The sequence below is a fragment of the Protomyctophum bolini genome (assembly GCF_963924005.1).
Source record: "Protomyctophum bolini genome assembly, chromosome: 1".
Classification (NCBI taxonomy): Eukaryota; Metazoa; Chordata; class Actinopteri; order Myctophiformes; family Myctophidae; genus Protomyctophum; species Protomyctophum bolini.
The window spans coordinates 39,344,089-39,371,407 of record NC_137862.1 but is presented as its reverse complement, the minus strand read 5'-3'; the positions used below and the strand labels follow the sequence as shown (position 1 = coordinate 39,371,407).

General features: G+C 43.2%; 2 protein-coding genes across 2 annotated transcripts in view; both read right to left on the bottom strand.

Annotated features, from left to right (window-relative positions):
- rufy2 (RUN and FYVE domain containing 2) overlaps positions 1–1,997 on the bottom strand; it is a 28,065-nt gene extending 26,068 nt beyond the window's left edge. Inside the window, exon 1 of the mRNA XM_080767519.1 lies at positions 1,305–1,997. Within this exon, the coding sequence (XP_080623645.1) occupies positions 1,305–1,656 (352 nt within the window). The 5' untranslated portion in view covers positions 1,657–1,997. The remainder of the gene's footprint in view (positions 1–1,304) is intronic.
- A 4,227-nt stretch (positions 1,998–6,224) lies between these two features.
- The window catches only part of fam120b (family with sequence similarity 120 member B), a 44,802-nt gene continuing 23,707 nt past the window's right edge, over positions 6,225–27,319 (bottom strand). Inside the window, exon 15 of the mRNA XM_080767258.1 lies at positions 6,225–6,250. The gene's annotated coding sequence lies outside the window, so the exon portion shown is untranslated. The remainder of the gene's footprint in view (positions 6,251–27,319) is intronic.

Genomic DNA, 27,319 nt, shown 5'->3' with positions numbered 1-27,319 from the left:
CTTTGTGGGACTAGAACAATGCATGGCTGACATGATGAATCTAGACTCTACATTCCTCACAACTTATGAGGTAAACCTGGTCTATAGGGTACAAGAGATAAGAGATAGAGAGATTAAGAGTTCTATACAAAACAGCAGAGACAGAGGGAGAAATATACGAGAATGAGAACAAGACAAGAATCTTAAGTGGCTCTTGAATGACGTGATATTAGACTAGCAATGTTGATTGTCAGAAATAGACACAACTCTCTAAGTGTACATCCTAATGCAAAACACATACGGTAGGCCAGCATAGTAATATCATATAAGAGATATTGTAGATCGTAGATATAGCAGGCTGAACCCTAATATTTGATTAATGGTTGGTTGGTTGGTTGGTTGGTTGATTAGTTGATTCAGAATCAATAATTGTGTGTCATTGGGAGCATAACTGAAATACAGACATCCCTTTTAAAGAACAAAGCAGAAGTAGTTTGAACAATTCTTGCACGAGCCCAATGGAAGCACAACGAACGTACACAATATCTGCTCTGCTATAAGAATGAGATGACAGGACAAGCATGTCATTGTCAAATTCCTTCCTTCCTTGTATGTGAAGTGAACATACAGTACTTAACTTGGCCAATACACATTATAGCTTGCAGCTTTCTCAGTTTAGGCACATGTCAGCCACTAAACACTACACAAGTCAATGTACCTGCTAAGTATATCTCTAGTGTCAGCTGACCTGAACAAGAGGAAACATGATTGACATATGTAGAACCATCTGAACAGATATACACACACACAGTGCTAGTGCAAATTTAACAAGCTAATGGTGGGGAAAATACAAATATAAATTACATTTTGTTTCAACATTTTCAATTAACAACAACTTCAACAAGCAAATCTGTGTCAATGGGTTCACTTCACTGTTGTGTTTCGTACCGTACATCCCCTGTACATCATGTACGTGACAGTGCTTTTCAGACCTGCATCCATCCAGGCTTGTCATGTCAGCTGTCAATCACTCAACTCAATGAATGCTAATGGGAGCTGATTTGGGCAAAAATAAATTAAAAAATGAAAACACCCACCCATTTCGACATATTTTGTGTTTTTCTTGTGACTATTTGTTGCTGTTGGCTGTTGCTGCTCCAGCATATAAATAATAATAATAATAATGCATCCATAAGATAGGATGCTGGTAATCGTAGAAGCAGTAGAAGGCTATGGACCAGAGCTAGGATGCTGGTATCTATAATGTCCCACTAGGACATTATAGATACCAGCAACCCCTGGTGATAAACATGTATTATATGTACCTTTGGCCGTCCACTCGTCCTCGTCCACCTGCAGGGATGATGATCTGTGCTCTGGTGGTATTACTTTGGGCAGGACATGGATGCTGGCACCAGAGAACGTCTCGGATGCTTTCCTCGCCAACGCAAAGATAGGAGCCTGCCATCGCCCATCCGATGCTGCTCTCAACGCGCTGCTGCTGCTGCTGCTGCTACTAGCTTTATTATGATGATGATCTCCTACAACACTGGATTTCTCCTCCTGCACTAGCCTCAGAATCCCAAACACCTGAGCTTTCTCCTTGTTGTTGCCACCAATGCCGTCAGCTCCCTCGGCTAAAGCCAGGTCGTGTTCCGCCGCCGCGGGCGATGCCATATTTAGTTTAATTCTATTGTTGTTATACTATCATCAATCTGCAGATGGATACGGTTAGGTTAGCGAGCTAGCAGCACCAATGGATCAGACACTCACTCACTCACGAGTCACCACCAGCCACCCGGCGACTACCATAGCATAAAAATGTCTGGGCTGCCTGGCTGGGGGAACCCACCACTGACTGGGCAGAAAACACTGTCGGGTGACTCGGATCCAGTGCCACACAAACCAAACCGCTGCACGGGACCGAACACAAGGCTACATGGTTCGAGCTGGCGGCATCTTCTCCTAATGTAGCTGTTGTGAAAAAACAAATCAATGTTCGGCATGCATGGTGGCGGTGTGGAGATTTGTTTACAACGACGAGCGCTGCGCTGCACCCTCCTATGGAGGGGCGGTGTCTAAAGGCTCACGAGACCGACACACAAAGCACTACGTAATGGTTTTTGTTCAGACGAGATGCATGGCGCTGTGCTGCCCTCTGGTGTTCAATGTCGAAACTAAACGTCGAGGAGTGATATTATCAATAATTATGTCAGTGGTTTTCAACCCTTTTCATATCAAGGTCCATTAATTTATTCGGCCACGGACCACCATTTGATGAGGTTTAGCCTTGCAGACCCAAAACTAAAGAATATGTCCAATTTCCATGCTGTATGTATTCATGCTGGTACCATTAGAAGAGAGAGATTGATTGATTGAAAATTGTATTCATAGTTCAAACGAAAGTATTCAGATAACAGGCAAACGTTGATTAAAATAACAATTCTTCTACATGCTCTAATTGTGTAAACATAAATTAACTAAATGCAGATGTTTAACAATAATTTAACTCTTGAGAGTGAAACATGAAACCAAATGGATCATTTGGTTTCATTTTACACTCTCAAGAGTTAAAGATCTATAAGGGTCAATTTGGTTACCAACTCTCCATCATTTAGCTGGGGTGACTGGGGACCACCTGGAACCCCCTCAAGGACCACTGGTGAGTACCACACTATAAGGGAATCACACCCCCCGGCCCCGATCCACATGCAAGGCCATGCAGGTCTGTCTGTCCATTGAATAGAAATGACTGACCCACCTTGACTGTACGCAAGTCGCTCCATACTCTCGCTGTGAGTGATGCCCCATCTGTGGAGGCTCTGAGGAGAATACATGGTGACTGAGGTTGATGACTTTCAGAGCAGACTGTGTGTGTGTGTGTGTGTGTGTGTGTGTGTGTGTGTGTGTGTGTGTGTGTGTGTGTGTGTGCGTGCGTGCGTGCGTGCGTGCGTGCGTGCGTGCGTGCGTGCGTGCGTGCGTGCGTGCGGTAAAGCAACTGGTCACAGTGTGGTGGTGTGGCCCAGTCAGGAGTCAAGGCAGTAAATGATGGTGATGAAGAGATGAGCTGATGATCCACACCCCAGGTTCTAGTGGTTTGTTCTCTGGTGTAGTCCAAAGTCCACTTTTATCTGGGGTGGTCTTCTTGTCCCTGGGAAAATTAAAGGAATGAATATATAGGTTGACAAAGTGAAGTGACCCATCTAAATCTAGTCTCTTTATATGTGTCCTCTGGAAGAATGGGGGCAAATGGGCCTTCAAAATGAGATATAGAAGCAGATCCGGTGAGACTTTAACACTAACCTTTTATGTTTTGATTTATTTACTAATATGCAAGTTTGATTAGCTAAATACTGTACAAATGAGAACAAAAGAAGGAGGTTTCACTTCCCATAGGTATTTTTATTAACTCACATATGCCTGTGAATGAAGGCTACATTGTTATATAGTAGTAGCTTGAAAGTAGATACAATTTCAAAAGCACTGCTATGACAATCTTCAAACTATATATTAAGAAAACAAAAAGAGTACCGGTATATTGAACAAATAATCTGTTGAAAACACAACTGATGTGTTTTCATATTTAAAGAACATTGTATTACAATTCTAAATTTGACACGAAGAGAACGGTAGGGATAGGGGTGCATGGAACACAGCATAAGAGGTTTTTAATACTCATGGGACACATGTACAGTAACACCCTATAGTGTCATCTTTGTAGCAACCTACTGTACATATATACTAGACTAATATAGGCAGGTTGATACGAAGAGGATAGTCTAATTATATTATGGATAAAGATCATGTATGCTATAGAACAATTGCACAGTCAAAAATAATAATCAATTTATCTGATTATTAATCATTTTCAAAATGTCCACCTACTAGGCAATCTAGCAACTGGTCATATTAGCCTGTCGTTTACGAATGGTGTCATTCCTGAATCCTGAATGTGCATAAAACATCATTTAGCCCATTGGGTGGTTTGAGGTGATATTTTTAACGCAATTTATTAACAATACAATTCTCACAAAATTGAGAGATTTTACCTTTTGGTCAGAGAAGCCTATTGGTAATCCTTTTCCACTAAGCCTCTCCACCATACTGATTCATAAATTACAGTAAGTACAGTGTCAGAATGATCCATTACAGGCTGGGGTTAAAATGCAGAGCAATACAAGAGCTCTTCCTTTATTGTCCTTGTCTTTATCTTATCCAGTTATCCTCTCTCTGAGTCTTTCTCTGGGATCCCTCATGCTCTCTGGCTCACTAATCGCTCAGTGCTGACCGGGGATCATATGACAGGCTTTCTGCAGAGCAGTCCACTTCCTGCACTCTCTGCCTGTGCCAATGATTAACAAATATTCATGTCTGAATGTTTCTCTGACTTCTGACGTCTGGGTAGCAGTTTCATTGCTTTGTGTTTCTCTACTGATCCTCGAATGTTGTTTTTCTTCCTTGCATCCATACCAGTTGCTATGCTATCATCGGCTTATCTATTATTAATCTCTACTGTATCAAATAAGTGGTGTTTCTTGATCGGACTATTCATCAGTCTTGTGTATGCTTTTGTACCTCCTGGCTGGTCCTGGCTGCACATGTAGACCTAATGGTCAGCTGAATCTATGCATGCCTTCCTGTCAGTCTGTTTTGCCTGTCAGAGAAGATGCAGAGTGACTGGTCTATTGATCTACCGTGTCGGAATCAAATAGACTGTGCCCACCATTGAACACATTTCTCCAAGATCAGCTTTCCTGGATTGATGGACTAAACATTCTGAAAATACTATTAAGAATGTCCATTTAATGTGCAACATCATGAAAGTAAAATAAGAAAGAAAAAGAAATTCCACACATAATGCTTCTAGAGAGACACACATAGCATTGGAAGCATCAGTGTGCAAGCATTAGTATGTTGAAAATGTGAACTGCAGTTACAGTTCCACAGCAGAACCTCTTTTTCTACAAACACAGACTTCATGGATGATATTGATGGAAGCAATGAAATGCCTCTCTGTCAACAACCAACTTCTGTCTCTCATATGCTTTCCAACTTTTGCAACATTCCTTTATAATTAACCACTTAAGGCCTATACACAAACAACACTGTGAGCTTGTAGACCTGCTAATTTTGAAACATTTTGCCTATTATAATGACGTGTCCAAACCAGGCCCGACAGGCTTTAAACAAGTGGTTAAACCAAGTCTAAACAAACACAACAATGCTCCACACTGATATGTATATACTGTACTGTATATATTATTTGTATCTGCACATACCACCATAGGAACACACCCTTTCACATGACAGACAGTTACTATTGAATCAACCAATCGTTTATTTAGAGCTGATCCTGTTCCACCAATCGGAGTGTGGTGTGGTGTGGTGCGGTGCTGCTGTTTCATTGTAGTAACCTGCCTATCTTTCTGCAGTAGCATTGGGGTGGGGGAATCAATCACACAGATTGCAATACAGTTTTCCTTTCCTTTTTTTTCCATTACTATAATCATCATCATCGTTAGTAGCATTTAAGTGATCTTTTGGGAAGTTATAACATCTAATGAGTAATTACTACAAGGCACTTGAAGGCAGGGAGATGATTCAAATTCAAACAAACAACAAACATTTTGTGACCGTTAGAAAGTTAGACCGAGCTGTGTAGGTTGCCATTTCAGCTGCATATTACACATGCTGGAATGACACATAACTGTTATGCTATACAAATATATACAGTACATACCTTATATGTGATATACATGATTACGAAGGGCAGTGTTGATCCATGAACTTGGTTTTGCTGCTTGACAGGTCTGAATCAGCAGTCTGGTCTACACTGATTTCCTGGCAAGGAACAACACCCAGATGACCCATGCAGTTGAAATTGATAGACTTGGGCTTGAATTACCTCCCGGACAGACAGAGAGAATGTTGGACGAATCTTTAAGCTGGAACGGTGGTTATGTTCAGTTCAAGTGAGCTGGGGTCTGCTAGTCCCAAGTTGTATAGGTTAGAGACAGTAGGTCCCAGGATGTCCCATGTCAGATATTGTATGTATCGATGCTGCAGTGACTACAACTAATAATCTATCTATCTATCTACAGTACCTATCTATTCGAAGCAGGGTCGTTTGGTCCTGGTGCAGCTTCATCCCTCTTTGCTTGTAGGTCGGCTGAGCTCTAGAGACATCGCCGACAGGAACCACAACCATCACCCCACATAGCACCCAGAGAGGAGAGGAGCGGTGGGTGGGAAGAGAGGGGGAGGGTTTTAGCTGTGCAAAAAAAGAGAGCAGAGGGGCAGGGGGATGGTTAATAGAATACACAGTAAAAAGAGTGGTAGGAGTATGCATGCATGCACACATGCAGGCTTATATGAATAAATATATTCAAACACATCTATCTATTCTATGCAATAAAGAGGAGGGTGGTCCTCTCTCAAACAACTTGGGGTGGGTTCTTGCCTTCAATGCCTTGTGACACTGGCCAATCCCTGCCAGTGGAGAAGAGAGTGGGAGGGCCTTACTGGCAGCAAGGCCATTGAGGAAGTGGAAGTGATGATGTGAGAATGGAATAGCAATCTCATCTAGAAACACAGGACATTGTTTGCTCCAGTCATCTTGTTAGGCAACTATGCCATCCAGGTTCAGGGCTGAAAGAAATTTGCTATTGCTGTTGCTGGTTGAATTGAAATTATGCAATACTTGATAACATAAGCAAATATAGTAAAGGCATAGTGCTTGGAATGATAGCTTATATCAGAAAGACCCAGTTTCTCTGATACACAGCCTGTAATAGCAATGTAACAGGAACCAAAAATAAATTAATAAACAAAGAAATAACAATTGAACATTGTTGCCTAATGCAACAATGTTCAAAATTCTCTGTGTTCTACCACATCAGAAACACTTGCAGATACTGGATAGTCCTGCCAGGCACTGGCATTCCAGGTATGTGCAAATGTACATGGCCATTGGCCAAGAAATAAAATTAGTATGAATGTAGAAGCAAGGCTAAAAATGACTTGCAGATACAACTTTCTACAAAACATGAGATGAGAACACTTGCTTAAGTTCTTACTTTTAGAAATGATTTCAATAAGCTTTCGACTTGAGGCTCTTTCACTTTAGCATTTGTATTTATTTACTATAAAATACAAACAAATGCAACATGAAGTAATGCAACACATCCTACATTGTTATATGCACACAGTACAAGGAACGATGGTAGCCTCGCCCCTGCGGGTTGAGGCTCCCCTCCCCATCCCCTCCCATATATCTCAGAGATATAGCTCAGGGGTGATTTCACCGGATCCCCCACCCGGTAATACCGCTGGATGGCACTGTTGAGCAGCGTCTCTCTCTCTCTCTCTCTCTCTCTCTCTCTCTCTCTCTCTCTCTCTCTCTCTCTCTCTCTCTCTCTCTCTCACTTTCACACTCACACACACAGCCACACACACACACACACACACACACACACACACACACACACACACACATAGTGGCCAGGGAGGAGGGCTTGTACAGTACAGTACAATATAGTACAGTAGTAGCACTCAGTTCAGACAGGTCTGATTTTTTCTTTCTTTCTTGAGGGGACACAATAAAACAGTACTGACTGTAGGCTAGTTCAGTTGTATGTTTAACCTATTAGTTATTATAAAGCACTGCAAAATATTCTAAAATGATATGTTGTGGTTTTGGTTTATGATGTGCTTACACTGTTGCAGGCTTTACGCTTATAATCAAACATTTGCAGTGAAAGACCACTTTGGTATATAGGTTTGGGTTGTGTAGTTACCTTGCCATGATGTAACTCCAAATGTGGACAAGAAATCAAAATGAATTGCTCCAGTGATTAGAAATGAATAATTCAAGATATGCTACTCGTTGACTTACATTGAATGCAACAGCTCTCAAGTTCGCTCTTTTAGTATTTTGAATTATTAACTTCTAATCAGTGCAGCAATTAGTTTAGATTTCTTGTCGACATTTGGAGTTACGTCATGGCAAGGTAAACACAACCCAAACCCAAACCTCTGCCAAAGTGGTCTTGCGTTTAAAAGCATACCGTAATAAAAAAGTGAACTGCATTTTAACAGCAGATGGCGTAGTTCTGCAGAGGAAGGTCAGCAATTGACATAAGCATTTAGTTAGAAAAGAAAGTCTCACATTTTGTTGTTCAACATTCCCCTCCAATAACTCATCATGGTTGATAATATGTCCTTGACACTGACTCATGACCAGTCAATTGAACCCATCATTTTGTTGATGTGCAGCACCACACATGATGTCAATCTGACTGGATGAAAATGGAAAACATAATATTTTATTGTAATTCATGACTCATAACATAATTCCTAGACAGATTCATATCAATACAGCGTGACCTGTAGTGTAGGTAAATGTATATGGTGAAAAGGGGGGCGGAGGTGTGTGTGTGCGTGTGTGTGTGTGTGTGTGTGTGTGTGTGTGTGTGTGTGTGTGTGTGTGTGTATTTGCGTGTGTGTGTGTTTGTGAAGTCACAGATGATGAGTAACCAAAGCAACTGCAGACAGACAGGCAAATCCTGCTACAGCTACACACTATATACAGCGAAGCTGCCCGAACCTCTAGTTCAGTGGTTCCCAAACTTTTTCAGGTCAAGGACCCCCAAATTGACACTAATTAGTTAGCTATTTTCAATTGGCCGAAATGTATGAATGTATTAAATGTATGGCTGAAGTGGTTAGTATGTTTGTTTTTTCTTCTAATAATCATCCAAATCTACAGAGTAACTATAATTAAAGTTTTCAAATACATACAGTAAGTTTTCAAATACATACAGTAAAAGTGAAATATATTGGATCCCGTAGTGGAAAAGTAAAAGTATTGGAAATTGGATATACTCAAAGTAAGTACAAATACCTAAAATGTGTAGGCCTACTTAAGTGAATGTAGCCTGCTTATAGTACTTTCCAGTTTCCACCACTGGGCGTGTGTACGTATGCCAACTCATATAGGTGCACACGCAGGGCTGTGTGGAAGAGACATACACAGTAGGCTACTCTATACAGTAAATGTACATATCAAGTTAATGAGTTGGCTTTTGAATGTGGAGCAGCATTGTAATTAGAGAGTAGCATAATTATGCTGGACTGTCATCATGCACCCCTTCCGTCCAATTGGCTATAGTTGCACTCCATAGCCTTGCAGATACATATCCCATAGCCAGGACGGACGGCTGTGATTATGAATTCACTCAATAATGTAGCTGTCAATGACCGATGTGAAAACATATTCTGAGATTGAGTTCCCTGACCTCCTGGAATCATGCACAAGAAATAATTATGACATTGATGCGGATCCACTACTTTGGAAAACAAATGCGCACGCACGCACGCACGCACACACACACACACACACACACACACACACACACACACACACACACACACACACACACACACACACACACACACTTTCTGTGACTGGGGTGGAAAATGTCTTCCCTGAGATCCTGAAGTCTAAAGATTATCAGGTCTAGACATGGGTGACCAAAGGATCCAGTTTTCCTTGTCAGAGTTAAAAGTTGGGCAACTGTGGGACCAGCGCAGAGACCACTATGACCACACACACACACACACACACACACACACACAACATGGACACATCTTTATCTGTGACCACCTGACTGACTGCTGTCTGTTTTTAGACAGTGTATCTTGCTTTGCCCTGCCTCCTCCTTTCCTCCAACGATAAGTCTATCACTTACAACATATAGATAATAGAATGGGTGTGTGTGTGTGTGTGTGTGTGTGTGTGTGTGTGTGTGTGTGTGTGTGTGTGTGTGTGTGTGTGTGTCTGTGTGTGCGTGTGCGTGAGAGAGTGTCAGAAAAATAAATGTGTAAAACTAGAGTGCACAAATGGAGTTACAAATCCATTTGTAGCTCTAATGGGACCAAATGGCGTGTGTGTGTGTGTGTGTGTGTGTGTGTGTGTGTGTGTGTGTGTGTGTGTGTGTGTGTGTGTGTGTGTGTGTGTGTGTGTGTGTGTGTGTGTGTGTGTGTGTGTGTGTGTATGTGCGTGTGCGTGCCTATGTGCGTGCGTGTGGTATAGGTGTGAGTACGTGTTGCTGGAGAGGGCAGCTCTTTCCCAGGTCAGTGTTAAGAGTTAAATGTCACCTCAGTGGGGGCTTTAACACCTGGTCCGTTGGAAGTGGAGAAGGGGGGGGGATCTGGGGGGGTTCACACCTCAGGGACAGTCAGTAGGAGGTGTGAAGAACCCCAGATGATAGGAGATGATCCTGTAACTGACCTCCTAATATACATACAGCACACGTCAGCCTCATTGTGCATTCGACAGTAATCTCTAGTCACCATGCATCGCATAGATGTCACTACTACAGATTACTTTGAACTGCTGAACTGACTGACAGAACTGGGACGGCCAGAGCTTAATGGGTACAGACTAGACCACCTGGGAGTCAGGAAGACCCCGGTTCGACCCCTAGACGGCCACCCTGCCCAGTTGTCCCTGAGCAAGACACTCTTTACGTCTGTGTGTTGGTTACAACAATATTGAACCAATGAAAAGTATTAAAAAGCGCTTCTGAAATTGGTAAAAGCGCCGGTTTTAATTGCTATTTATTCCAATACAAGGTTTAAGAGAGAAAAACTTCAATCTCATGTACTGTAATTTCAAGGAATGTCATCAGTTCAGGTTTCAGTACGGCATTTTCATGCCATTTCAGACATTCAGACCTTTCTCCAATCCACAAGACACACTTCTGAGGGAAACGGATCCCACGCGTCGTCTTTGAGCTCGCCTCATTAGAATGCCTATGATGTCACAGCTTAGAGGAGTTAGCACGCACGTTCTAAAGGTAGGGGGCCCATTATGTATAGCTTCTGGTTCGTTTGCAAGGGGAAGGATTACAACTACTGTGCCATCACATTATGCACACACAGAACTGTCTCTAACACACATCCTGTCTCATTTAACAGACACATGCTAAGGAGACCTGTGCATATTTACATTCTATTTAAAAGGCCTCTGTGGATGTTTTTCTGTTGTTCATTCAACCCCCCCCCCCCCCCCAGAACATCATTAGGTGTGTGATATTCCCTCTCTCTCTCTCCCTCCCTCCCTCTCTGTCACACAGAGTGTGTGTGTGTGTGTGTGTGTGTGCGCGTGTGTATGTGCGTGTGCACGTGTGTGTGTGTGTGTGCGCGTGTGTGTGTGCACGCGCGCGTGTGTGTGTGCACACGTGCGTGTGCATGTGTGTGTGTCTGTGTGTGTTGTATTTGACAGTCCTATGCTAAAGGGGAAGCACCTTTGCTTATCAAAGAACAGGATGAGGTGACATGTACCTGCTGAGGAGGCTACAGCCTAGTTTACTGGCCTGTTAGTCCCATGTACCTGCTGAGGAGGCTACAGCCTAGTTTACTGGCCTGTTAGTCCCGACACATCAGCACACTAACGTCTACCAAGTTGAACAGAGATATTTGCACACTAACAACAACAGCTCCCATTACAAGGACTTTTTTATTGTATTTTCTGCTGTTGTTATACATTACGACGAGCACACGGCCCTTCCTTAGAATTCTGGTATATCGTGGAAAGTTTCCACAGCGGTAGACTGAGCCAGTCAATAATAATGTGGAACGTTTTACTGTATACCACCACTTTTGTTTGTTTGTTGCTAAAAATAAAATAACTCATAGAATATCTCACAAAATCCGTTTTTGGTCGTGAGGAAAAACTGATATTTGATTTAAAAGTCACTTGAACTGAGACAACACCTCATGGGCAAACAGGTGCAGTTTTCTGAAAAACCTATAAACATATTATGTTTCTATATCAGTGGATCTCAAACTATTTCAAGGACCCCTAGAATTATATGTATTTGTCCTCCAACCCCCATCTCAAAATATGTTCCTCCTCCTCCAGGGACCCCCCCCCCCCCCAGGAGCAAAGATTTGAGTTCAAAACGTTCGAAAGGATACATTCTGCATAATGAGTACTTACTTAGCCAATACTTTTGTACTTTTCCTCATTTTGAATATTTGTATCTTACTTGTATTAACAGAGTATTTCTATATTTCAGTATTGATACTTTTACTTAAGTAAAACATTTGAATACTTTTTCCACCACTGACAAGTATAGGCCCTATATACTTTGATGACCGGGGTCCCCCAGAGTTCAATGCATCACGTCCCCTTTCCCCGTGCGTTCTGAAAGAATATATATTCCAAATTTGCACACATTTTCACTATTTTTCAAAAATAGCAGATCTACAAACACTATGAGCTTGTACATTGCTATTTTTCAACAGCTAAAGTATAACATAATGCTTAAAACACCAAAAGGGGCTTCCCGCCAAGAATGGGTTAAGACAGGATGTGTTCAGTGTTGAAGCGTGTTTAGTTGTCTAGTGGAAACACAAATCAAGCAAGACCTCATTAACGGAAATAATAATATTTGGTGAGTTTAAATTGCACTGTACATCTAATATTCATTCGTTCCTTGGTTAACTCATCTGTGCCTCTAGATGGCGTTGGTCTGCAGTCTTGCCAGGACTCCTCTCTACTCTCCACCATCTCCTTGCTGGGATCAAAGAGCCAGACAGTGACAGCCATGACTCCCATTTATGCAGAGGGATGTCACAGTAGTGTGACAGAACAGAAAAAGGTTGCTTAAATCACCAGAGCTTGGAAAAAACAGAAAAGAAAAGGAAAAAGTCTCTCGGGTCACCCATTTCCACATTAAAGCTATGTTTCCACTCCAAGTCTTCCCCAGGAGTCAGGACCCCGGTCAACAAGTATACACTGGTGTAAAGTACTGTATTTGTACTTAACTGGAGTATTTCCGATTTTCAGTACTTTTACTTACGATTATTATTACAAAACATACATTATGGGAAAAATGAATGGGAAATTCTCTTCCGGGCCACTCGTCGTTCTGAAAGAGGGCGGGACTGCGACACTCTCTGCCTTTTGAAAATAGCCGATCTATTTTCAAATGATTTTTAAACATTTTTAAACATGAAATGATACATTCTGCATAATGAGTACTTTTACTTTTGGTACTTTAAGTACATTTTGATGCCAATACTTTTGTACTTTTCCTCATTTTGAATACTTGTATCTTGTATTAACAGAGTATTTCTATATTGCAGTATTGATACTTTTACTTAAGTAAAAAAATTGAGTACTTTTTCCACCACTGACAAGTATAGGCCCTATATACTTTGTTGACCGGGGTCCCCCAGAGTTCAATGCATCACGTCCCCTTCTCCACCCCCCCCCCCCCCCCTCACACAAAGTGTCAAGGCAAGCTTGTAAGATCTACTATTTTTTGCTGAATGTTGCCTGATGTTCTCTGACTGTTTGGCTATTGTTACATAGGGTTCAGGCGATGGGGTTCCTAGATTATAATATAGGGTTGAAATGGTTTATAAAAGTAAGCTTCTTCAAAGGCAGCCGAGCTGTTTGTTCAAGGTGATAGGAAAGCCATTGTCTGAAGAGATTCCATTCGTTAAATGGATATTATGCCCTCCCCACAGATGGAAAGTGCTCACCCAGCTCCCCTTCTTAATGACATTCCTGTGACACCACTTGAATTATGGCTTCTCTCTCCAGCAGTGACGTTCTCCATCTTCTACTACCTTCCTCGCTTCCGCTTCCTCATCACCGCTTAGCAAGTTTACTTAATTGTTATACGTAATTATTATGTTTAAAGCTATTTACAAATCAACTGGTGAATATAGGCTAACCTTTACCACATTATCTTTGCACGTTGACTGAAACACTATACAAACATATGATAGGATAGCATTTAATTAGCTTTGTTCCCTTCCCTATAGCTGTCTCCCTGGCTTCTGTCTCTCTCTCTCTGTAACGGTCTAAGCCTCTACAGATGGCTCTCTACCGGGACTTCCTCTGAAGTGTGGAAGCGTCACATGCATGACGACCTGCAGGTTAACAGGCAGGTATAGAGAGACGTTGGGTGGTGGTGGGCCGGGTTAAAAGGTAAGGGTCAAAGTTCAAGATAACCGGGAAGTTCCTGAGACTCCTCCTGCCACCAAACATCTGCTGGGGTGGAATCATGGGATGATTGATCAGAAAACTAAAAGCACATGTTTATACATACCTGGGAACCCATTGGCAAAACAAAGGAAAAACAAGACACTCTTTTTTCCTTTGAATTTGCGTCAGTCTGCCGTGTCGAGAGAGAGACTAATTCATACCTGGCGGACTGAGCTCATGCTTCCTTCTATGCATGAGGAGTCCAAGCCATTTCTTTTCACCTGACGGGGGAGTTTCCCCGGCCGGACGTAGCGCGTGGAAGGGACACGTTATTCAGACCAGTTCCTTTCCCCTCCATCAGGCGCCCCGGCTGGCCAGGGGGAGGCAGTTTAGAGACCAGGATTACTGCATGTTTTTTGTGAGGGTACCTACCCTAGGGGACACGGATTGATTTGGGTACTTGACAAGTCGTGAATCTAGGGGGGCATGCTAAAACCTGTTATGCAAGTAACTGGGTGATTTCGGTAGGCCTACTTGGTGCGTCTTGCACCGTACCGTGCCGTACCTGCACAATTGCGCATGCATGTAATTCTTTTTGGGTACCACACCGAGGTACCCCGTGCAACGAGCATGACAACAATAGTTGCCTACTTGTTTTAAGTGGCCATGGATAAGAATGTAGGGTAAAGAAGAGCTGAAAATATGTAAATTTGTAGCAGAGCCGCTGGCACTGGTCCAATAGACTGTCTGTTGGAGAATGGGTAGGGAATGTGTGTGTGTGTGTGTGTGTGTGTGTGTGTGTGTGTGTGTGTGTGTGTGTGTGTGTGTGTGTGTGTGTGTAAGAGAGTGTGAGAGAGAGAAACCTTGAAAGGGCTCTGTGAGATGCCAACGTGTCAGTCAGGCCAACAATATAACAACAACACTAAGTCAAACAGACAGACAGTCAGACACACACGCGTGCACACGCACACGCACACGCACACACACACACACACACACACACACACACACACACACACACACACACACACACACACACACACACACACACACACACACACACACACACACACACACACACACACACACACACACACACACACATAGCTACTGTATCCCCTGGAGACTCCATTACCCAGACTTGCTTTGGGCACAACCAGTGGTTTGGATCAATAGACCACCAAAACCCTGGAGAACAGTGTGAAAGAGTAGAGAGTGTCTGAGTGGCTGTGCGTGTTTGAGGAAAAAGAAAGACAGAAACCGTGTGTGTGTGTGTGTGTGTGTGTGGGGGGGGGGGGGGGGGGGGGGGGGGGAGCTGTTCTGGCAATAGAAACGACTAACATAACAAGAGAAGATGATGAGAAGAAAGGGGGGAAAAAAGAAATACAGAAAGTGGTCTGGGGTTAAAGAGGGATTGTAACTAAACAAGTCCGTCATATACACACATGCACACACAGAGCCAGATGCCGTACATAACGACAGTTTGTATACTTATGTACAGAATCTATAAAGACATCTCGGTTAGCCATGACTAGTTTGCAAGGCTGTGGCCAGTAATGCTGTGTCTGCTGAATAAAAGACCTATGATTCAATTGTTGCTGCACTTCATGTCCCGCATGCAAAGACATGTATTGTGTTCAGCATGTCTGTTTGTGTGTTTTTCCGTCCATCAACCGAGACATCTCTTTACCGCCGTTCAAATTAGACCCATGAAGAAGAAACCATGAGATGCATGAGACAACAAAATGAATCCATGCCTGCTATAGCGTGCACACAGTCAAATCCACAGTTAATTTATCCATTTTGTAGCTATGTGACTGTACAAAATGGACCCAATGGACCCTCTCGGAGTTCAGGATAAGACTCGTTAATGTTATGACTGAGTCACAATTGGTAGGCAAGTGGAAAGTTGCTCTCCACTCTGCTTGGTTTGTGTCAATTATCAGGCTGTTTGTGGTGTTGGTGGAGAGAACAACAGAACAGGTTGTCAGCAGGGGTCATCGATATGTACGTAGACAGACAAATGTGTCCCTGGCAAATTCGAGCTTTTCGAGTTTTACACACCATTATAATGTTCTCAATTTGATCATAAGACCCAATTACTGAATGTCAAGTCTCCAGGTTATCTTCAGAATATGTATGACACTATTCAGAAATGGAAGTTTGACAAAAATGTCCACCACAAGCCAGCATGGCGATGACCACTTGTTGCCAGAATGTTGATGTGCCCATTGTCTTTACAGGTGCAGAGTCATGCTTTATCTATAAACAATGACCACCCAGCCATACATTATCCCGCTTATTACATGGCTATAATACCATACGTACACCCAAAAGTGACAACAAAGCAAAGTATTTCCTTGCTTATGGTATTGAAAGTATTCCAAGTTGGCCCCGCAGCTAGGAGTCGACAAGTCGAAACAAGGAAGTGAGTGTTGATCAAATAGAATACATTTTCGGTACTGGGTCATCTATTATTTCTCCCTTCAAATGTTTTCAAAAACATTATTGAAAGCATGTTGTTTAGTTAAATGACATTGTGTGTTAGTTTACATGGCTGTCATTTTGGGTACAGCATAAAATCCAAGCAGCGCAGGCAGCGCTGCAGCCAGGTGCTCCGAGCCTTTGATTAGTCTGTTATAGAGCGGAGTGGTCTGTTATCAAGAAATAACACACTTTTTGACTGACCAATCAGAATCAAGCATTCAACCAAGCCATGTAATAATTTACATTACAACCAAAATAAAGTACATTTTGAGCACTCAGAGGCTCTATATTAATAATACCAATTAGCTAAAGCCCAAATATTGCCAATATGCAACCCATGATATCACTGAGACACGTGATATCAAGAGATACTCCTGAACATTGATACACATGTAGTGATCTTGAATAAGGCCCATTTCATGCTCTCATCATATCTTGCACAATAACAAAATCCATACACGTATGCTGAGAATGAAATAGGCAAATTTAATCCATGGTTTGATTTTGCTCTCAGTGAAGAGTGGTAGAGGCTGACAAAACAGCCAAAAAAGAACATGCACAGACTATGTACCTACTAAGCACGATGCTGGATCAAACAAAGTCACAAGTCAAGAAATGAAAACAATCCGCACACCATTTTCTGCTCCCAGAACTTTATTTTACTTAAAGTGGTAAAGTTTCAGGCCGTAGCCATTCCACAGACCGTCGTGAAGGTCTGAGGAAGGACTACGGACCTTCGTGAAGGACTACGGACCTTCGTGAAGGACTACGGACCTTCGTGAAGGTCTGAGGAAGGACTACGGCCCGAAACGTTACCACTCTAAGTAAAAGAAAGTTCTGGGTGCAGAAAATGGTGTGCGGATTCTTTTCATTTCTTGTCTCAGTGAAGAGTGCCTTCCCACCAAATGCCAGGTCAAAACCCATTCCCAAGTCATGACATGTATACCCCTTGATTTGATGATAAATAAATGTGCTGCACTACCAACATCAGGTCATTTGTGAGAATCTTCATACTTGAGGCAGACCTGCATGTTTACTTAAACAACTTTCAGCCTGGCGTGACTGTGGCGTCCCTATTTTGGTGTAAATCTTCCTACATTTGAGAAAAGCTTAGAGCTTGCAGCTGCTACTTTCCCTATTCATCCTACGACAAAGAAAAGCCTGGTACACAGGAAGGAAGTTAGTAAAGCAGCTACCGATTGAGCACTTTACTACTACCTTCCTAACCCCCTCATCCTACTGCGCACGCACACGCGCACACACACGTGTGCACAGGTGCACGTGCGCACGGGTGCACTCTCACACACACAAACACACAAACACACACACACACACACACACACACACACACACACACACACACACACACACACACACACACACACAGTTAATAGACCTAATGTAAACATACCTAACACCAGTGATGGGATAAAGTACTCAAATTATTTACTTAAGTAAAAGTATCAATATTGCAATGTAGAAATAATCTGTTACAAGTAAAAGTACAAAAGAATTGGCATAAAAATGTACTTAAAGTACCAAATATAAAAGTACTCATTATGCATAATGTCCCATTTCAAGTTTTCAAATGTATAACAATCTTTTGAAAATAGCAGATCTACAGGCTCCCAATGCGACGCATTGTGATCCTGTAGATCCTATTTTCAAATGGCCAAAATGTATACCGTAGGGCTGAAATGGGTATAATAATCCAAATCTACAAAAGTAACTAAGCTGTCAAACAAATGTAGTGGAGTAAAAGTACAATGTTTGGATGTGAGATGTAGTGGAGTCGAAGTTAAAGTATTGTGGAAAAACTCATATACTGAAGAGAGAATCTTGAAAAAACAAGAAAGTGGCCACACACACTGTAGCCAAAGTGCCAATAGTTTATTTAGGACACAGCAGATTAAGACATGAAACCAACGTTTCGGCGGCTAAACCTTCATCAGGGAAGGGGCCGGCACCGCTTCAAGGACTTTGGTGTGCTTAAGCATCTTTGTGCAAAAACTCATATACTAACACCTCAAAATGTTAAATGTACTTAGTTACTTACTTCCCACCACTGCCTAACACACAAACACACGTTCTACAGAACGTACCTTTAATTCCCCACCACTGCTGGGTGAGTTTCATGTAGGTCAAGCGTCCAGCTGTTGGGAACCACAGAGTGTAGATTAGATGAGCCTTTCATCAAGCGTTCGATCCCAGGGAGCAGCAAACATTTGTCTTTGCTTATTGTCTTTTTGCCTTTGTCCCGTCTCTCTCGCGGACAATGCTGCTCGCCATCTCAACAGGGAGCCGTCGCATCTCCTGGACCCCTTTAGCCTCCGGCTCATCCCCCTGATGTGCCACACGGACCATTTCAAACGCTCATTTGTACCGACAGCCATTCAACACCTCCTGGCCTCCGCAATGTCCCCGCTGGCCTCAGCCGGTTAGAAGACACGAGGGGTCTCTGGACTGCTAATTTCACACCGTTTTGGAAATCAATATGATACTGGATTTAATCACTTAAGCCCTATATACGGTACTCTGGCGTATGAGGGATAGAGAAAACGACAGCTTGTGAGCTTGTAAGATCTGCTAGTTTTTGGAAGATTTTCTGAAAATGTTCCGACTGAATAGCTGAATTTGGATACAGAAGGTCCCAGGTTTGATTCCAGCCCTGACCATGTGTCAAGGACCCCAAGCAAGGTGAAGGGCTGATGAAAGGACAGAGAGGGCAATAATTTGTATCAGTGGCAGTTAAGTTAACCAACTGAATAAGCACAATTAAGCTAAAGAGGCATCCTGGAGCCAGCTGGTCAATCAGGATTGTGTCACCACCACTCACCACACTGAACATTCTCAGTGAGCCACCTCACTGCACAAGGAATTTAAGCTTGATATGATATAGTACTTCATTGTCAGTTTGCACTTTGCACTGAAATGTGTCTTACGACCCAGCGGCCTTCTATGCAACACATATACACACATTTGACAAAACACAGAGAAACAGAAAAGAAAACAACTTTACATACATAAAAACATAAAGGCAAGAGCAATGTCCACAGCTCAGTCTAGTCCTGGCCAAAATCCAGATTAAGCTTCAGAGTCGAGTCAGTCGACTGATGGACAAAAGACCTCTTCAATTCTGTCTGACCTTATAGAGTGACCTTTCATGACGACGAGCGGCTCGGAAGAGAATATCCCAATTCCTTTTTCCCATTGACGTTTCAAAAAGTATTTATTTAAAGACCTGTAAGCTGCGGACAAAGCCAACTTGGATGGTGACAAATCATAAATAAAAAAGATAGCGGGTGATGCTGGACGAAAATACCATTAAGGGACAGTGAAAGCTCCTATAAATACCATTAAGGGACAGTGAAAGCTCCTATAAAATACCATTAAGGGACAGTGAAAGCTCCTATAAATACCATTAAGGGACAGTGAAAGCTCCTATAAATACCATTAAGGGACAGTGAAAGCTCCTATAAATACCATTAAGGGACAGTGAAAGCTCCTATATTATAAAATACCATTAAGGGACAGTGAAAGCTCCTATAAAATACCATTAAGGGACAGTGAAAGCTCCTATATTATAAAATACCATTAAGGGACAGTGAAAGCTCCTATATTCCATTATAAAATACCATTAAGGGACAGTGAAAGCTCCTATAAAATACCATTAAGGGACAGTGAAAGCTCCTATATTCGTCATTTTCGTGCAGCGGCTGAATTGCGGGTCGAGTTGCGGGTAAAGGCGGCGACGAAATTGGAGCCCCTGATCTCATCGTGGCAGAGATCATTGGACTTGATCAGTGATTCTCAGTTCCTTTTATTTCAAGGACCCCGAGTTTGATATGCATTAGGCGACATACAGAACCCCATTTGACACAGTCCTTTATCTCTGGGTCAGAGTTACAGAACCTTACAGGTCCATTTGGACCCGACATTGAGAAACAGTACGGGGATCACTATTTAGCTGCTCTGACATGTTTTCCTTCTAGCCAGTAGCCAGGTAGGATACAGTTCAGAGAAAGATGAAATGGAACACAGAAAAAGATGAGATGGAACACAGAGAAAGATGAGATGGAACACAGAGAAAGATGAGATGGAACACATACTTTCACTGGCTGTCTGAGCCCGTCTCTCTATCACTGTCTGAGCCCGTCTCTCTATCACTGTCTGAGCCTGTCTCTCTATCACTGTCTGAGCCTGTCTCTCTATCACTGTCTGACTCTGAGCCTGTCTCTCTATCACTGTCTGAGCCTGTCTCTCTATCACTGTCTGACTCTGAGCCTGTCTCTCTATCACTGTCTGAGCCTGTCTCTCTATCACTGTCTGACTCTGAGCCTGTCTCTCTATCACTGTCTGACTCTGAGCCTGTCTCTCTATCACTGTCTGAGCCTGTCTCTCTATCACTGTCTGACTCTGAGCCTGTCTCTCTATCACTGTCTGGCTCTGAGCCTGTCTCTCTATCACTGTCTGAGCCCGTCTCTCTATCACTGTCTGACTCTGAGCCTGTCTCTCTATCACTGTCTGAGCCCGTCTCTCTATCACTGTCTGACTCTGAGCCTGTCTCTCTATCACTGTCTGACTCTGAGCCTGTCTCTCTATCACTGTCTGAGCCTGTCTCTCTATCACTGTCTGACTCTGAGCCTGTCTCTCTATCACTGTCTGACTCTGAGCCTGTCTCTCTATCACTGTCTGACTCTGAGCCTGTCTCTCTATCACTGTCTGACTCTGAGCCTGTCTCTCTATAACAGTCATTCACGCAAAACGTACAAAAGATTTGGGGGTCCCAAGAGAGGCTGCTCAGAGGAGAGGGGATGACATATGGCCAGCAGACCACTGCAATGGGTGGGGCAGGGTGTGTGTGTGTGTGTGTGTGTGTGTGTGTGTGTGTGAGAGACTGTGTTTAGTGGGTGAGGTCAGTCTGTGCGTGCGCATTTGTGTGTGTGTGTGTGTGTGTGTACAGCATGTGTGCAAGGGGGAGTCAAGTGTGTGTATATTGAGCGTGAGAGACAGTAAGTGGGTGGGGTTAGTGTGTGCGTGTGTGTGTGAGTGGGTGGGTGGGTGGGGCTGCTGAGTGCATTGACTGAAGTTGAGGATGAATAGACCAGTGGTTACAGACAGTTGAGACGATTATTTTTCACTGTTGCCCTGCGTCTTGTGTATGTACGTGCGTACGTGCGCGCGTGTGTGTGTGTGTGTGTGCGTGTGTGTGTGTGTGTGTGTGCTAGTGCACACATGTGATGAAGTGTCATCTGGTAATTGGACGTGTTTTTAGTCTTCGGTGTTCATTGAACAGTGTAAGCTCTGTTTTGCTCTGTCGGTGATAAAACCCTTAAGAGTTTGGTCTCATCTGAAATCTAGGTTCAAACATCTCAATCGTATTTGGACATAAAAGATGTGGTGACTTTTGGGGTGGGTAAATAAATAAACAAACAAACTAAACTAAACCAAACATAAAACCTGTCATGCTTGACATGACAATGCCTGATAAGAATGATGCCGTGTGGCCTGCAGGGCCGGCACCTGGACAGTGTGTTGCGGGTTCGAGTCCCGATCCCGACGACCTTTGCTGCGTGTCTTCCCCAAGTTCCCCCATCTCTCTCCCCTGGCATTCCTGTGTAGCTACTGTAAAATGTATTAACAATGGCAAAAAAAACCCATAAACATATCTTTAAAAAAAAGAAGAAAAAAAAAGAAAGAAATGGTGCCGTGTCATTGTTTCTGACGGTGCACCATTCCGACATTGCGTTGGTCCGACTCGCCCCATTACTAGAACCCTGTCCCTAACCCCAACCGCACGCCAAGCCACGTAAAGCCACAGTAATGGAATGTCAGTCCTGAATGTATGCGCGGTGTCGCCACGCACCGAAAAGTAGCAGATCTACAGATGGGTCTGCCGTCGACACCGTCGTAGGACCAAGTGTACACATCGGTTAAATTCGGTACAAGAATGGAGAGCTGAGTTGTAGGTCATCTCGGAAAGGTCAACCTCATTTCATCACCATGTGGGAATTCCTCCACTCTGTCGGTCAATTCCTAAACATGAACACACACACCCCGGGGCAGGGGTGGGGGGTGTAGGGTAGGGTGATGGTGGTAGGGGAGCCTATTTGACTGAATGGCCTATTGCCATGGTTACAGCAGCACTCCATCAGTTCATTCAGGGAACAGATGGCCGATGTGCAACAGGAGGCATATGTTTCAATGAACACACACACACACACACACACACACACACACACACACACACACACACACACACACACACACACACACACACACACACACACACACACACACACACACACACACACACACACACACACACACACACACACACACACACACACACACACACACACACACACACACACACACACACACAGGGTATTGAACAACCAGCAGCATATGTTCCACTAGTCAGAGAGCATTCATTCAGAGACAGAGAGGGAAGCAAGGCAGAGCGAGCGAGGGAGGGATAGAGAGAGGAAGAGAGGTTCATGTGTAAAAGAAGGAGGGAGGAAAAGGACGGAGGGAAAACGAGGGCAGAGGAAGTGGAAGTAGAGGGAAATGAGTGGTGGACTGATGGGAGACGAGGAGACGAGAGAATGAGCGAGGGAGGCTTGGAGAGGTGGAGGAGTGTAGGGGGGGGGGGGGGTGGGTGAAGGGGGAGGGGGTGAAAGAACAGAGGATGATTGAGGAGAGAAAGAAAGTCTTAAACCTAAACCAGTGGTTCTCAAAGTGTGGCCCGGGGACCCCTAAGGGATCCTTGAGGGGGTCCCACGGGGTCACCAGCATGCAGCATCAAATCACTTACTGTACACACATTTGAAAGTATAGCCAATTTACAGACTCTACAACTTCCCCATCACAATGTATTAGTTGTCCTGTTTACAGACTCTACAACTGCCCCATCACAATGTATTAGTTGTCACTCTACAACTGCCCCATCACAATGTATTAGTTGTCCTGTTTACAGACTCTACAACTGCCCCATCACAATGTATTAGTTGTCCTGTGGCATGCGCCTCCGATGTGAATGCTTTTGCCGACGTGATACTGGGGGACCATTTTAAACAAAGGCGGCTTGCATGCTGTGGCTTGCTCTAGATTGACTGGACCACGGCCCGCGTGGCCCAATGGACCCTACGCCGGTGCCATGGCATCGCTGTCGGGTGGAAATCTTCAAAGTCGTCCTTTTTAATTGAGTACCATTTTAAAACAATCATCATTATGGCATAGTTTACAATGACTTCGTTATGTACTTTGGTTCTTGCCTGGGCATGATTTGTACAAATTAAATTGAATAAAATAAATCAATAAAATGTAATTAATAATATTATTGTATATTATATGTACTAATTATAATGAATCTGTCTCCATGAGTAGATGCACATGATGTGCAGGTTATATACACCTCAAACAGTCATAATGGAGAGGAGACCATGCAACAGGTGGTTAGGCTGAAGGAGACAGGGGGAGATTTAAAGCTGTGGTGGAGGTGGTGAGGGACAGCCAGAGGCAGAGGCGAGTGTGAGATGAGAATAAAGGAGAGAGGTGAGGAGAGTGGAGGAGTGGTGTGAGTGGAGATGAAAAGATACATAATAAGAACCGACAGCTACCAGGGGACAGGACTGTGAACAGCAAATGACATGTCTGTTTACAGCATGGCTGCACTGTCTGTATGTTTACCACTAGATTCTAGTGGTAAGTGACTTAGAAGAAGCATAACTTAATATCTACTTTGTTTTCTTGTGTCCAAGATGTCCAAGATGAATTGACCTTTCTTTATTTCTTGCTTGCTTGCTTTCGCTCCCTCTTTCTAGTTTCTACACCAACAACCAAGTCCCTCCCCCCCGTTTCTTGTCTGTTTAAGACTGAACTAAAGAAAGTAGCCTATTTATAGCCTTTTCTGTAAATACGCTTTGGTTATATTTATCCACTATGGCTCGCTCTATTTGTGTGCGCCATGATGACATTCGTGCCATTGTAAAACAGGCTGTCCCGTCCCAAAGCGACAAAATAACAGAGTCATTTCAGAGTCGCCAAGGTTCTTCCTTTGTGCACGCGTGCAGGCACATGCACTATCATTCGCTCTTTGGGAAATAAAGAAAGCATTTTCATCTATCAACCATTTTCATTTAGTCAGAATGTCAAATATAGTAATATACCTATTTATTTATTTCACCCACATTTGACCATGAATGCAGGATACTTGTCACTTGAAATGTACTGTTTGCTGTCTAATGAAAAACCTCATATTTGCATAATATTATCAAGGTTTATTATCGTTTTCTTATTATGATTTTCAAATAGCCATAGACCTACATGTATTCTGAGATGGGTTTCTTGCTCCACTGTTCGTTATATGCACCTGATATTACTGTATACAATAAAAATCCTCAGTGTAAATGTGTCCATTTGTAACTTTAAGACCGTATTTGGCTACATTTGTACACTCTCAAGAGTTAAATCAACACACAGGCCTTTACTGTGCATGCTATCAGTTGGACACCTTTAACCAAGAGTACAAACAATCAGTTCAGGATCTGTTGAGGGTCCAATGTTTTGATCTGTTGAGGGTCCAATGTTTTGATCTGTTGAGGGTCCAATGTTTTGATCTGTTGAGGGTCCAATGTTTTGATCTGTTGAGGGTCCAATGTTTAGATCTGTTGAGGGTCCAATGTTTTGATCTGTTGAGGGTCCAATGTTTAGATCTGTTGAGGGTCCAATGTTTTGATCTGTTGAGGGTCCAATGTTTTGATCTGTTGAGGGTCCAATGTTTAGATCTGTTGAGGGTCCAATGTTTTGATCTGTTGAGGGTCCAATGTTTTGATCTGTTGAGGGTCCAATGTTTTGATCTGTTGAGGGTCCAATGTTTTGATCTGTTGAGGGTCCAATGTTTTGATCTGTTGAGGGTCCAATGTTTTGATCTGTTGAGGGTCCAATGTTTTGATCTGTTGAGGGTCCAATGTTTTGATCTGTTGAGGGTCCAATGTTTTGATCTGTTGAGGGTCCAATGTTTTGATCTGTTGAGGGTCCAATGTTTTGATCTGTTGAGGGTCCAATGTTTTGATCTGTTGAGGGTCCAATGTTTTGATCTGTTGAGGGTCCAATGTTTTGATCTGTTGAGGGTCCAATGTTTTGATCTGTTGAGGGTCCAATGTTTTGATCTGTTGAGGGTCCAATGTTTTGATCTGTTGAGGGTCCAATGTTTTGATCTGTTGAGGGTCCAATGTTTTGATCTGTTGAGGGTCCAATGTTTTGATCTGTTGAGGGTCCAATGTTTTGATCTGTTGAGGGTCCAATGTTTTGATCTGTTGAGGGTCCAATGTTTTGATCTGTTGAGGGTCCAATGTTTTGATCTGTTGAGGGTCCAATGTTTTGATCTGTTGAGGGTCCAATGTTTTGATCTGTTGAGGGTCCAATGTTTTGATCTGTTGAGGGTCCAATGTTTAGATCTGTTGAGGGTCCAATGTTTTGATCTGTTGAGGGTCCAATGTTTTGATCTGTTGAGGGTCCAATGTTTTGATCTGTTGAGGGTCCAATGTTTTGATCTGTTGAGGGTCCAATGTTTTGATCTGTTGAGGGTCCAATGTTTAGATCTGTTGAGGGTCCAATGTTTAGATCTGTTGAGGGTCCAATGTTTTGATCTGTTGAGGGTCCAATGTTTAGATCTGTTGAGGGTCCAATGTTTTGATCTGTTGAGGGTCCAATGTTTAGATCTGTTGAGGGTCCAATGTTTTGATCTGTTGAGGGTCCAATGTTTAGATCTGTTGAGGGTCCAATGTTTTGCGGCGACACAAGAGGTGTGATCCAAAATGTCAAAACTCACATAAAAACTGTGCGTGTGGGGAGGAAAGGGAGAATGTTTAGGCCTGTCCCAAAGATGCAAAACAATATACTATATATCCGATCGACTTCTATACTTCAATTTACGGTATAAAAGATTGGTTTCTCCAGTACAGGTAAATTGCAGATCACCGATCACTCGATCACTTTCACTTTTTGGAGGAGTGAAAATCGATCGATCGGAGCACCTCTGATTTGATTCCCGGCCGTCCGGACCGTTCCCCTACTCTATCTCCACAGTCACTGTCAAATAAAGATGTGGCTTTTTCCTGGTCTGTTCAGTGTCCAGATGCCTGATTGTTTGGGGGAGGCCGTTATTTAGAAATCTTGTCTAGGAACACAAGTCACTGAGAAGGAACTCTACCTGTGTGTCGATTTATCAACAGCATGGAGGTAGACGGCACTCGGGAGAGCATTTGAGCATAAAAGGTAATCTGTCAAACCACGGCCGTGAGGGAGGAAAGAGGCCTGAGCAGGGAGCCAACCCAAGGGAGGAGGCCTCGGAGGGGGGTTGACTGTCTGTTTGTCTCCCTACTGTTGGAGGGGACCACACCCAGACCTTCACCACACCACACACGCGCACACTATACATATACACACACAGAGGAAGCTGATCTGTCAGCCTGCCAACGAGGGTTTCCTGTGGTTGAGGTCGACGACCAACACTCGGCTGCAAACGCTTCTGTTCTTTTCCTTTTTTGCTATCCCTTTTTTCTCTCTCCGTGTTTCCTCTCCTTCCTCACTCGTATTTTCCTCTATCCTTTCCTGTCCTCTTTCCTTCATTGTCTCATCTTCTCACGCCTGGTCTCCTTCTCACACCTGTGTCTCTCTCTCTCGCTCTCTCTCTCTCTACCTCCACATCTTCTATCCTCTGCCGTTTCATGACACCTTCCTCTCATCCTCGTCCTTAATCCTGTCATTTTCCTCCTTTCTCAGCCAATTAAGCTTTCTAGTTTCTTCACGATGTTTTCCCTCATTGTTCCGTCCTCCCCTCCC